The sequence below is a fragment of the Berghia stephanieae genome, chromosome 1 (assembly GCF_034508935.2).
Source record: "Berghia stephanieae isolate SIO BIC M18660-M18661 chromosome 1, UCSD_Bste_1.3, whole genome shotgun sequence".
In the NCBI taxonomy this organism is placed as follows: Eukaryota; Metazoa; Mollusca; class Gastropoda; order Nudibranchia; family Aeolidiidae; genus Berghia; species Berghia stephanieae.
Window position 1 is genome coordinate 7,552,843 of NC_088360.1, and position 13,497 is coordinate 7,566,339.

At 36.4% G+C, this 13,497-nt stretch overlaps 1 protein-coding gene across 1 annotated transcript in view; it reads left to right on the forward strand.

Annotated features, from left to right (window-relative positions):
- LOC144963288 (paired box protein Pax-1-like) overlaps nucleotides 1-12,585 on the forward strand; it is a 22,458-nt gene extending 9,873 nt beyond the window's left edge. The window contains exon 3 of the mRNA XM_078897179.1: nucleotides 11,224-12,585. Within this exon, the coding sequence (XP_078753305.1) occupies nucleotides 11,224-12,143 (920 nt within the window). The 3' untranslated portion in view covers nucleotides 12,144-12,585. The remainder of the gene's footprint in view (nucleotides 1-11,223) is intronic.
- The last annotated feature ends 912 nt before the right edge of the window (nucleotides 12,586-13,497 follow it).

Genomic DNA, 13,497 nt, shown 5'->3' on the forward strand with positions numbered 1-13,497 from the left:
TAGATCATTTTCTAGTATTCTCTATGCTTCATGACCTGATCCTAGATTCGAGAGTTTTTGACAAGATGAGGGTCATTTAAATTGACATTTATAACGCGCATTTTCATCACTGGGTGATGCTCAATGTGCGAAACAATAATACAGTGACATTATTATACAAATGAAACATTATACATACTACATCAACATAATATTATCATATTACACACATGTAATAACTAAACATAAAGTCATTAATACAAGATATGTTATAATACATCCACATGCTATGTCAAATACGGAAATAATATAAAATAATGATATAATAAGATAAACTAATTTATTAACATTCATATTGGGGTCAAATTACAAAGATGCATTAATCAGATGTGTTTTAACAAAGATATGGTGTTTTAACTTTGATTTAAATATTGATAAGGACTTCGCTTCTCTTATTCTTTTAGGAAGAGAGTTCCAGGTGGAAGGTCCGTATGTGACTGAACGATTTATTATTTTTACTATCATTATTAATATCATAATAAAAATAATAATAATATTAATAATAATAATAATAATAATAATAATAATAATAATAATAATAATAATAATAATAATAATGATGATGATGATGATGATGATGATGATGATGATGATGATGATGCAATTCATTGTCCAAAAATCGCAATGTAGAATTGGCGACTTTTTCTCGAGATACAAACCGAAAGTTTAGTTGTAACTTCCTTGTGCATGTGTTTAAACAGTTCTGTATTAGTATTCAATAAAAATAAACAGTAGCTCATCAAACTGTGACTGAGTAGGTATAGCGTCATTCTATGGGGGCAAAAAAAATAGAGCGACAATTGCTTGCTACCCTCTGTACAGATGGCTTGAGCCAAACATAAAACTTGTTGTGGTAATAGCATAACCACGCCCATTGTCCTTTAACCCCTGATGACTCGGGCTGTCCTAACAGTCATTATTCAGCAAACAAAGGCAATTATAGCTAAACTAAGCCAGCTACACAGTGATAATACATTGGGATGCGGTGAGAGAATGTGGGTAAACAGCTTTTTCCAATGACTCAACTATATGCCCTGACCTGAAACCCGCAAGGGAAGAGGAAGAGAGGTCGACAACGCAGTTCCTGGAGGCGAAACTCAGAGGCGGTGCTAGAAGAGATGGGAATGAACTGGCAGGGAGCAATAAAAGCAGCCCAGAACAGAGTGTACTGGAGAGGAGTAGTTGATGGCCTATGCTCTTCCAAACAGCCAAGGGCCTAAATAGGTAGGTAGGTAGGTATGCGCCTCTCAGAGCGGTACTCGAAACCCAGGACCTTCCTATCCGAAGGCGAGTGTCATACCACAAGACCACATTTGCCGCAGAAAAAAATTACAAAGAGAAGTTAGACGTCACCTTCTTTCTCTCATTATATCGTTTGTCGACTGCCACAAATCCCACGGATTGATTTGGTCAAAAATCTGCTGGTCAATTTTGCTCCTTGGCCAACACGAACGAGAAATGACGAACAAATTTACTGGACAGTATTTTGTGTTGGTTTGAGAGTATTTCCAATTACAACAACGAACCCATAACGTACAGGTTATCAGACCTGCAAAATAGATGCACGTCAGACAAATACCAATTATTAGTTTGTACATCAAATTTTCAACAACAATTTGATGATGATAGTAAAAATGATTGCAAAGGAACAAAAAGGAAATACAAGGTATATAACCCAAGTCCCACCCACAAAATGTAACAGCATTTCTTTTACCAACATAGTCATATCATTCAACATTATAAGTACGTTGTAATATAACGTTAAAAGCCTGCCTATAAAATACTATAAAAGAAATAGTGTTAACAGCATAAGCAATATAAAACATCTATTTGTTTAGGTTTTGTTAAAAGACACGCATAAAACTCTGAAAACGATGCAGGCTACACGTTCATTTACTTTCATCCAAAGGGTTGCATTGGAAATTTATTACTCAAAACACATATGTTTCACAAGTCGAAAATTGACCGTGCTTTTCATTCTCTGTGATAGTATTTACATATTATTATTATCATTATTATGGAAACTTACTTTTTTATGTTCTACTCTATCTTTTTCCTCTTTTTTTCTCTGTTAATGAAAGTTAAAGACGTTTGTAAAAGATGGAAGATGGAGGATGTTAGGGGGAAAGTTGGGTATAATGAAAATAACAATAATAACAATAATAATATGGATAAAACGGAAGGCACGTCAGACACACAAAAAAGTTGAACGATTTTCCAGAAGTGATGCCAACGTTAGCAGGAAGAAACGAAACAAACAAAAGATGGAAGGCTTGGAGTCGCGAAGTGAAGGAAAAGTCCTTGTATCAAGTTGACTAATGTTAGGAAGAGATGAGTCGTAGACTGCCAAAACACATGTGTCAATTTTGGCCAGAAAACCTTTTACTTTTTATATCAATCGATGAAGATGACACCCAAAATGTCAAAAAGAATTCTCAAACTCGAAACTTCCAAAAATGATTTCGGGTTTGAGACATTTTGATAAAGGATGTCTCCGGGTTTGGACTTTTTGAAAAGCTACCTGTTAATCTTGATCGATCATCACATTAAATTTAGGTATATAAATTTTTTGCCAAAATGAAAAAAAGTGTTTTGTCTGTGTACGTTAGTACTTGTAGTAGAGATATCCTGTAAATTGCCGTACTCTGAAAAAACATGTATTTAAAGATTTGGCCAGAAAACTCGTCCTTCAAATATAGATCGATAAAAATGATCTTCATCTTGGCAAAAACTCTCCAACCTAGGATTTCGCGAATCTTCGGTTAGAGAGTGATTTGGGCTTTTTTGTTGTTGTTTTGTTTTTGTTTTTGTCTTTTTGTTTTTTGTTTTGTTTTTTTTTTTGTTTTTTGTTTTTATTTTGCTTTGTTTTGATTTGTTTTTGTTTTTTGTTTTGTTTTGTTTGTGTGTGTCTTTTGTTTTTTTGTTTTTGTTTTTGTTTTGTTTTTTCCAAGATGAATGTCATTTTTCTCGATCGAAATTTTGAAGGACACGTTTTCTGGCCAAAATGTAAAATACGTCTTTTTTCCAAAGTACGAGAGTGTAGTTGGCTCTACTTTTTAAATCCTTTTCCTTACACAACGGCAAGGAATGATGTTCAATAAGAAAATAAAACAATCTGCGATGGTTTATCAATTGTCGTTCTGGCATTTCTGTTTTAGTTCGGGTTCATCGAGTTCGTTTCAAATAAACAATTTAATTCTCCCCTTGTGGTATAGCAATGGTAATCAGATGGGATAAATTCATTTCCAAACGCCTTTTCGATTAAATTTTGACATTATCTTATTTTCAAAATGATATGCTAACACCCACAACAAATCACAAGGGTTGTATAGTCTTTGTCCCATTGCGGATAGATTTAGAACCAAAGACATGCATGGATGCATGTAAATTATTTTTTCTATTTAACGCCATTTTAAAAATATATGTTTTCTTCTTTTTTATTTTACCTTTTGTCTTTTCCTTTTAGTCCCATTCCACGGCCATCATAGAACAAGAAAGAAGCAATTTATTACATTGAATAAAAATTTTAATATCAAATGAAATTTTCTCTTGGGAAACTTTTTTTAGGTCAATTTCAATACAAGAAATCGATCAAGACCCTAACTTTTATGATGGTTGTATCTATGCCTTGTAAATATCATCAACAGTGGAATACGAAAAGTACAGTATAATGTAGCCTATGTCAGAGTTATTGTGGAAATCTTTCTTAAAATTGTCAGCTAAGTTTTGCATGATATGCGGCCAATTTTATTAGTTATGAGCAGCTACGATGATCATTGTAAAATTGTAAGTGTCACACATGTGTCCTTTCTTGTATGTGATTGAATTTAGCTTCTTATCATGTCATTCTGGTTAAATAATAAATTATAAAGCCCTGACGAAAGCCAAACCGCTTCATTTCCATAATATGCAACTGTCAATTTTGATGATAGCCCCGAATGAATAAATGCCTGACTGCTATGCTTGACGGTTATCGTAGAATTTGTGTACAAAAGGAGCAACTAACAGACGTCTTGTTCTGTACCACATGAAATATGAGGGAGCTAGATGAATAAGAATTGAATCATTGATTATAGTGATACTTTTTTAATCCAGTCAAATGCCGTCTAAAAAAGACTACTTTTACCTGGTTAAACTCTGGGCTCGATATTTCTTTTTTTGTTGGTTTGTTTGTTTGTTTGTTTGTTTGTTTGTTTGTTTGTATTGTTGTTCTTAGGGTGGGGTTACTTTTTTGTTTTGTTTTTTCTTTTTTTTTTATCTTCTTTTCTTTGTTTTCTTTTTTTGTTTGTTTGTTTGTTTTTCTTTTTAATTTTTGTATTGTTTTGTTAACTTTGTTGAGATCTGAATTGTTTTTGTTCTTGTCTTTTTTTGTTTTTGTTTCACTTTATTTGATTTTGTATTTTTTTTCAATCTGTTTGTAAAGTTTTGTTGGTTTTCTTTCTGTTTTTTTTTTGTTTTGTTTTTTTTCATTCGTTTAATTTTGTTTTTCGATTTTGTCTTTTTTTTTTTTTTGTTTTTTTTTTTTTTTTGTTATTTTTGTTGGTTTTTGTTTTGTTTTTTGAGGGGGTATTTTTTTTCTCTTTTGGTTGGCGTTTGTCTTGAGGGGGGGGGGGGCGGATTGTTTTCCAAACTATATATCTTTGAATTTATTACGGAGACATATGTTATTACAAGATACGGTACAGTCATCTAGGACCATTTCTCAATTTCATGTGTATTGCTAGATGTAAGGAAAGAATTTGACAAATAGTTGAAAGAGATAAAGGAGGTGAGAAGTGAGGCAGGTAGAATGAGTGGGAGATGATTTAAATGGCCCAGCTCTCTCTGACCTGAGCTCACGGAGGAATTCCATCTCGTTTTTCTTTCAGTCAGCACAACCCAATCAATCTCCCACATTGAGCGCCTGAAGACTATGAACTGGCGTACTCTGAAAAATCACGTTTTGAAACAAAAATTTGGTCAGAAAATGTCTAATTCACAAGTTCTATAGATTTTAATGGCGCCTCACCTGGCAGAAAAACTAAAGCATAAAAACTTTTTTTTTTTTGATTAGCAGATTATAATACACGTTAAACTGGTGGAAATAGTTTTCATCTATCGATGTGTGAAGTAAAAGTTTTTCTGGCCAAAATAAAAAAGGCGCTTTGCCAATGTAGAGCAGTTTGGCAACACCCTATAAATTAACTGTCCCCTCTAGGCAATGTTTGTATATTGACCTCTCGACCCCTATTCAACGTTCCACCCAACTTCAAACGGTTGTAGTGACTCTTGTACATCGAAGAATTAGCACGTTTCATTCCAAGTCATTTTTTATTTGGTGTCCACTGATTTAATGATACGGTATATTCTCGAAATAAATAAATAGACAAATAAGTGAAGAAAGAAAGAAAGAAAGAAAGAAATCAGCACACTTAGTGCATTTATTTTCCTGGTTTGAGCACAGTGCGCTTTAAAGGTGTTAAGTTATCATACAAATGACAAAAAATCATGCTTCTTTCCCGCCGCACAAATCGCTTTGCAATTATTCGCCCCTAATTGTGCTTGCACTCACTCTCTCGGCACTCCATATGGTCAGGTTGCCATTCACACCTGAGTCGAGTGAACATTTTAGAACAATAGTTTGCGATAAACCAGTGTCTTGTCCAAATTCAACATGTCATATCTGTTGCCCGTTTCCACCTCATGAAACTGGTGTAAAACCTTGATCCATTCAAAGACATGGTCTAGTCAAGCGTTTTCTATTCATTCGAAAAGCTGATATTTAGTCTTGTGGTATGACACTCGACTACAAACCTATAAGTCCCAGGTTTGAGAGTTGTTTTTTTTTTTTGCCAAGATGAGACTCATTTAAATGGATCGATATTTACAGGATGAGTTTTTTTTTTTTTTTTTTTTGTCAAATTTTAAAATATGGGTTTTTCCAGAGTAGGCAGAGTGCTATATCCTACTCGAGGCTAAACCCTAACCGATCGGGAATTCAAATCGAAATGATCTGTATATTGACAAAGTCTAAATGCAAAACAAAAGTTTCCAACCATAATATAATGATTATAAACAGCAACGGGTTTTTTTTCTGAGACGCTTTATATAAGACAGTGCCATACAAAGTAGAAAGTAAAAATAGCCAAAGGGAAAAAAATTAACGCTCCCAAAAATCAGCCTGCCTCGCCTGGGACACACCGTTTACTTTACGCCAGTGCGTGCTCCCTAATATGTTACTTTGAATATTTTTTTAAAATGCTTCTTGTGATTTGATCGCTTGTTAACTAAACAGATACGAACATTTATATAGCTCATTTCCACTGATCACCGTGCTCTTACGCTTAACAGTGCTTTATCCATTCCCCAACATACATTTGGAGACAAATTTCCATTTAATAATATAGTACAAGTCAGGGGTCTGCGAGGCGTCTTCTTTTTATAACATTCTTATGATATCCGTCATTGCTTTAAGTCAGATACTTATTCACACCTGAGTCGATCTGAGCATTTTGTGTCAAGTTCTTTATCCATAGACAACGTCGGAGCCAGAGTCTTGCCATAACAAGGTACCGTCGTCGAACCACGAGGCCACTCGTAGTATGAAGTTAATACACCATACCAAATTCCATGAAACTTTGATGTAGGAGCGGCGTATACCGCCGTTGAAACTTAAAATGACTTACAAACAATACAACAGTATCAAATTTTGTATGAATAAATTCCAAGCTTGATTACGATCCGTGAAATGACTTAGTAAAAAATCTCAAGCCCTCCGACCACACCCATCGTTACGTTACAAATTGCCTATTAACCCTAGCCGCACTCTCAGATCAGTTATTCCCTGCTTTTATCAAGCTAATCACACCCACTGTAATTAACTCTCTCAACACTGAGGCCTCTTTCATTTGTGTTAACCCCTCCCAAGCAGAAGCCAATCACTGCGTCAACCACAGCAAGTTAAATTAACCAGTTAACTGCCGTACTCCTGACAGGCGCGTATTATTTTTTTTAATTGGCCAGAAATCTCGTCCTTCAAATATGGTGGATTTAAATGACCCTTATCTTAGCAAAAACTCTCAAACCTGTGGCCTCTAAGGAGGCAAGCTTTTGCCAAGATGAATGTCATTTAAATCGATCAATATTTGAAGGACGAGATTTCTGGCCAATTTCTTTTCAATACGCGCCTTTCTGGAGTACGGCAGTTAACTAGTTAAAATTGTTAACCTAACTGTCACTCACACGACTTTCATTTTGCCAAATCAATCACCACCACATCAAGTGGCTCGATGTATCTTAGTTCCAGGACAGATCAGTTTAGGAATGAAAATATTATGAAGGCGCCTGGAGCTCCCAGGAGCAACATTAATGGTGGGAGAGTATTGAGGATAAACACATAGACTCTGTGCTCGTTTCATCCTAGCCGTGTTCACAGATATACCCTTGTTTGTGCTACGGCAACGCGGGGAGACGGAATTCTTTCAATTTTGTTATGTTATTCAACAACAGTATCGCAAGAACGATGATTATGTGGATGAGTTATCACGTAAACGCGAGGTATGCAAAGAAAGACAACCCTGTATCTATTCTGACAAAAATGTCGAGATCGGAGATGTTTGATATGGTTGAAAGTGACGAGAATGTTGTTTCATTTTCCCTGAGGAAACAGATTGGTGTCAGTGTGTTGCCCCTGTATAGTTTGTTTCGGGTTATGATGGGTTTTCGTGTGTGTCTTTGAAGTAAAAGATATACCAATAGTAAAGTGATAGTTTATTTAATGCAAAATTGAAAATAAACATGAGATTTTTTTAAAATAAACTTGAAATTCACACAACAGATGCAGCGAGGTGTATCGTTCTCATTGTCCATAGCAATGTATGTTCTGTAAATATTGATACAGTCGTAAAAGAAATCTGAAAACCTGCTTGGCTTGAGGGATATATTTTTTGTTTGTTTTCTGAGCTCTCGGTCCCTAACTGAATGGTTATTTTGTAAACTTTAGGCTATTTCCATCTCTCATTTGTGACCAATCGTTTAAAACAGTTTTGCGTCGGGCTGAATTTAGATGCTTTAAATTCAATTGTAGGTTAGATATGAAGACAGTCAGTTAAAATGGATGATTTTATTTTGGAGTTTGTTTCTTAAATTTAAAAAAAAATCCAATTCAGATTATTGTATTTTCCAAGTCAATTTTCTTCGTCTAATACCAGATCGCCGCAGCAGGTCACAGTTTTAAAGTTATGATAATTTTCTCATGTTGACAAATAATCAAACACTTTGTTGAATTATTTACACGTGTAATAAGTAACATTATTTCAAACAGAATTGTACGTTCGCTACCACCGGGAATAATAAAAGTCGCCAGACGGAAGTACGCCATAAGAAAAAGGTGCCAAGTATTTTTACTTTCAAAATCTAAGCAGTAATATGCCTCATAAAAAACAATAGCATACGAATTGATAATCATAATATCAACATGATTTAACTCTTACATTGAATTAACCAGTTATAATTATGGGGGTTTTGTAACCAAAAATAAAAAGGCGTTAATGAAATAGTTTGAAGAACCCAGACTTCGACAAAAACCGAGCGACGGGTATGGTCCATAGAATTATTAAATTGCGAAGAAAATGTACACAGAATTCAAGATGGTCGACGTTTCAATAGCTACTAAGGAGAGCATTATCATTTGTTGAAATTGTAATGGCTATTTTCCATTGGCACTTTTCTACTCACTTCATATCTTGTTGTTACCAACATAAGTGCCTGCTCCACTCACTTTTCTGAATTAAAAATTCACCCCATACACCGGAGCATACTCAATGTCTCAATCGTTTCTATGTTATATGTTTGTGTTGAGAATATTGGCTATTAAGCTTAACTGCTGGTCAACATTACTTCGCGATGGTGGTGAACGAATCGGCGGTCTCAAGAAGTGGGTGAGAGAGGGATCTAGAAATGACTTTGAGTTTGAAACGAATATTTAATGTGTTCGTGGATAGCTCACACGGTAGAGCCACGCTCTCACCTGCCAGGCGGAGTTGTCGTACCAATAAGGTCGCAGGTTCAAACCCCACCACCGCCGCGGAAAAAAAAAAATTATTCTCTATTGTCTTCTGGCACTTTTCTACTCACTTCATATCCTATTTTCCATTGTGATATTTCCATCTATGAAAGTAATTTAGTGTTAGTTAAATGTTCTAAACAAAAGATTGTTTTTAAGTCTTTTAAACCTCATTGAGGAATGAAGAGGATGTCCAAAGTATGCTTCGATTTAAGATGAAAAGAAAATAATTTCATATAGGCAATAATGTGTCTTTTAAAATTTTTGGGGGGGTTTTGTCATCCATCATTATTTCATAACGTAAGAGGAGATACACACACACACACACACACACACACACACACATGAGAGATAAATAGATAGATAGATAGATAGATAGATAGATAGATAGATAGATAGATATATAGATAGATAAATAGATAGATAGATAGATAGATATATAGGTAGATAAATAGATAGATAGATAGATATATAGATAGATAGATAGATAGATAGATAGATAGATAGATAGATGGGGAGAGAGAGAGACAGAGAGAGAGAGGGAGAGAGAGAGAGAGGGAGAGAGAGAGAGAGAGAGAGAGAGAGAGAGAGAGAGAGAAAGAAAGAAAGAGGGGGATGGTGAAATAAAGAGGATTTGAGAGATGTTGAACACACACACAAGATAGATAGATAGATAGATAGATAGATAGATAGATAGATAGATAGATAGATAGATAGATAGATAGATAGATAGATAGATAGATAGATAGATAGATAGATAGATAGATAGATAGGGAGAGAGAGACAGAGAGAGAGAGAGAGAGAAAGAAAGAAAGAAAGAAAGAGGGGGGGGGGATTTGGTGAAATAAAGAGGATTTGAGAGATGAAAGAGAGATAAAGGAATGTAAAGGAATGTAAGAGAATAGACAGATTGATGATGGATTAAGCAGAGCTCGTGAACATAGGAATGTACTTTGACATCAAACAATTAGACACAGTGTTAAATTATTAGCACAAACACCAGCCAATATCTTAATAATGATTTAAACGACACCTCACACCGTTGTTCTTAGTAGGGTTTTACATCGTGAATTCTTTGGTTATTGTCGGGTTGGCACAAATATCAATAGGTTTGAATTGCGATGCCTTCGTCAATTATTTTTCATCTTTTGCCACTTGTTTTTCGAATACCAATTAACAAAATTATGATATTGCCGCCCCACTTTCGTCTGTTTTCATGACCTGGAAATCGTTGACATCATTGATTGTAAAATATTCAGACATTTTATCAAACAAGTTCAATTTGTTCTGTCATATCTATGACTCTTACGTTTTGTTTAACCATCCTTGGGTTTTGCTCCTGAAAACGTTTTAATTAATATCATCTCTCTCTCTCTCTCACACACACACACACACAAAAACTCTCTCTCTCTCTCTCTCTCTCTCTCTCTCTCTCTCTCTCTCTCTCTCTCTCTTTCATTTTCTCTTTCTTTCTTTCTAAATCTCTCGCCCATTCTCTTATGCCTCTCACAAGCACCTATTCTCTGCATTTATTAGCGTGTGTGTGTGGGGGGGGGGGGTATGTGTGTGTGATGCCAGCTATAATTAATAAATACGATGTACATTCTTGCTCCCCCACGCAAAGAATTTTAAAGCAATTAATTTCCCACATGGCGAATCTTCAAAGCTGGAGCATTGCGGAATAAAGTACGGAATTCAAACCGCAAGGGTGCAAAGACCTTTTATCATTTTACTCCATCAAATAACTTCAACTTTTCTGACTATGGTTAGGGAACGTTACTTTCTTAACTTTACTTTATTTGGCCATTTACATAGCGCAATATTTACTAAACGTGTTCAAAGCACTTAACAATGGGTCCCTATCTCAACAGTAACACTTAACATGTAGGACAAGATTGTGAGGCGATATTACATTTTCCGACAGAGGCTCTACCTCATATTCTCACACAGTACTCAGGTGTAAAATTAGTACCTCGCCGTTAACGGATATGAATACTTATTGTATCCGTATTTTATTTTTTATCGGTATCGATAAATTATTCCCTACGTGATTTTAAAACGCTGTCTGAATTACATATATTAGAACTAGTTTTGAAGAGTCATGATACGTAAATTTGTTTTTCTCTTTGCCTTGTCCACAGAGCACCAGACATACGGAGAAGTCAATCAACTTGGTGGTGTCTTTGTCAATGGACGACCTTTACCCAACGCCATCAGGCTACGTATTGTGGAACTTGCTCAGCTGGGAGTCCGGCCATGCGACATCAGCAGGCAACTTCGAGTCTCTCATGGCTGTGTCTCCAAGATTCTAGCTCGTTACAACGAAACAGGATCCATCCTTCCCGGAGCAATCGGAGGATCCAAACCTAGAGTAACCACACCAAACGTGGTTAAACACATAAAAGTCTACAAAGACCGAGACCCCGGAATTTTTGCTTGGGAGATTCGTGACAAACTTTTAGCTGACGGAGTGTGTGATAAATATAATGTTCCCTCTGTTAGTTCAATCAGTAGAATTTTGCGAAATAAAATCGGTCCGAGTGGTTCCGGAAGCGGAAGTAGTGGAAGCGGCAGCCCAACCCATTTGACTCAATTTGAAAAAAGTAGTCCGTCATCCCCCAGTCATCCTCACCCACCTCAATCACATCCGGGAACTCTATACAATCCACAGTTCTATCCTTATTCCTGCCACGCTGGGCCGCCCATGGGACCAGCATCCATGGGCACGACAGCCGCTCATCACATGATGGCAGGAAGCACCAGCCACCAAGCTCCTCCAGGCATGGGGTTACAGATGCCAGGCATGACGCCACACCCCCATGCCGCTCATTCTCACCCCCACAAATCTCCAGTCAACGCCTGTCCGTCTCCGTGCATGATGCGTGCTTGGCCGTCTTCTCATTCCGTCCACGACATCCTTGGCTTCCCACGTTCCTCGCATCCCCACAACATGGGACCTCATGGAATGGCCCACGACCCCATGGGCGGTGCTTTTCCCCCTCAGCACTATGGGAATTATTATATGAAAGCACCAATGTCGCCGATGTATCTACAAAGCTGACGTCATAGTGCTCATTTATAAAGATAAATAAACACCTCAATGGATTACAGTACAACCAGAACGAAACTAAAGTAGGAACAAGATACAATCTTAAAAGAATTTCCGGCTAGTCAATGCGACCATGGTTGAAAGCAGAACCAGACGCTACTTTTTCATAACGGTCTCCTGTACTAACGGTGATGATTGTCCTGCGTTTTTCAGATATTATTCTGAGCTTTCTCAAGACGAACTAAACATGACGTGCCCAACACGAATACATGTCGTTTTCATGATAAAATGGTGACTCATACAGCTTGATCTCAGAGTACCAGGCTTCTTATTTACGATTAGACGAATACATAAGTGGGACTTGTGACCTAATCATATCCTTCATGTTGAGAACCGAGTGCCTTAAACATAACACCATCTACGCCGACGTCGCAAGACTTCAAACCATCAAAAATGTGTTCTCTCTCTCTCTCTCTCTCTCTCTCTCTCTCTCTCTCTCTCTCTCTCTCTCTCTCTCTCTCTCTATCAATCTCTCTATCTCTCTCACACGCACACACACACACACACACACAAACACACACACGTTTATCTATATGATACAGAAATTATTAGATAGGTAAATGAAAAGAATCTGATGGAGAAGAAGAAGAGAAGAAAAGAAGAGAAGAAGAAGAGAAGAAGAAGAAGAAGAAGAAGAAGAAGAAGAAAAGAAGAAGAAGAAGAAGAAGAAGAAGAAGAAGAAGAAGAAAGAAGAAGAAGAAGAAGAAGAAGAAGAAGAAGAAGAAGAAGAAGAAGAAGAAGAAGAAGAAGAAGAAGAAGAAGAAGAAAGAAGAAGAAGAAGGAAGAAGAAGAAGAAGAAGAAGAAGAAGAAGAAGAAGGAAAAGAAGAAGAAGAAGAAAGAAGAAGAAGAAGAGAAGAAGAAGAAGAAGAAGAAGAAGAAGAAGAAGAAGAAGAAGAAGAAGAAAGAAGAAGAAGAAGAAGAAGAAGAAGAAGAAGAAGAGAGAAAAGAAGGAAGAAGAAGAGAAGAAAGAGAAGAAGAAGAAGAAGAAGAAGAGAAGAAGAAAGAAGAAGAAGAAGAAGAAGAAGAAGAAGAAGAAGAAGAGAAGAAGAAGAAGAAGAGAAGATAATTAGCCTTGAATAGGTCGGGTTTGACTTTACTTTGTCTTGGGGTGATGTACTAGTATTACCGATTTTATTAAGAGAGTGAAAATAACAATATGTCTCGTGGCTTTAAACCCGAGTCGTTGGAGCTCGAATTGAATGATTGTCTTTACACATTTGATAAAAACTAACTTGAATATAATGCAAAATGTACTTTAAAAGATATACAATAGCGGCACTTAACATTTTGGAGAAAACATGACGC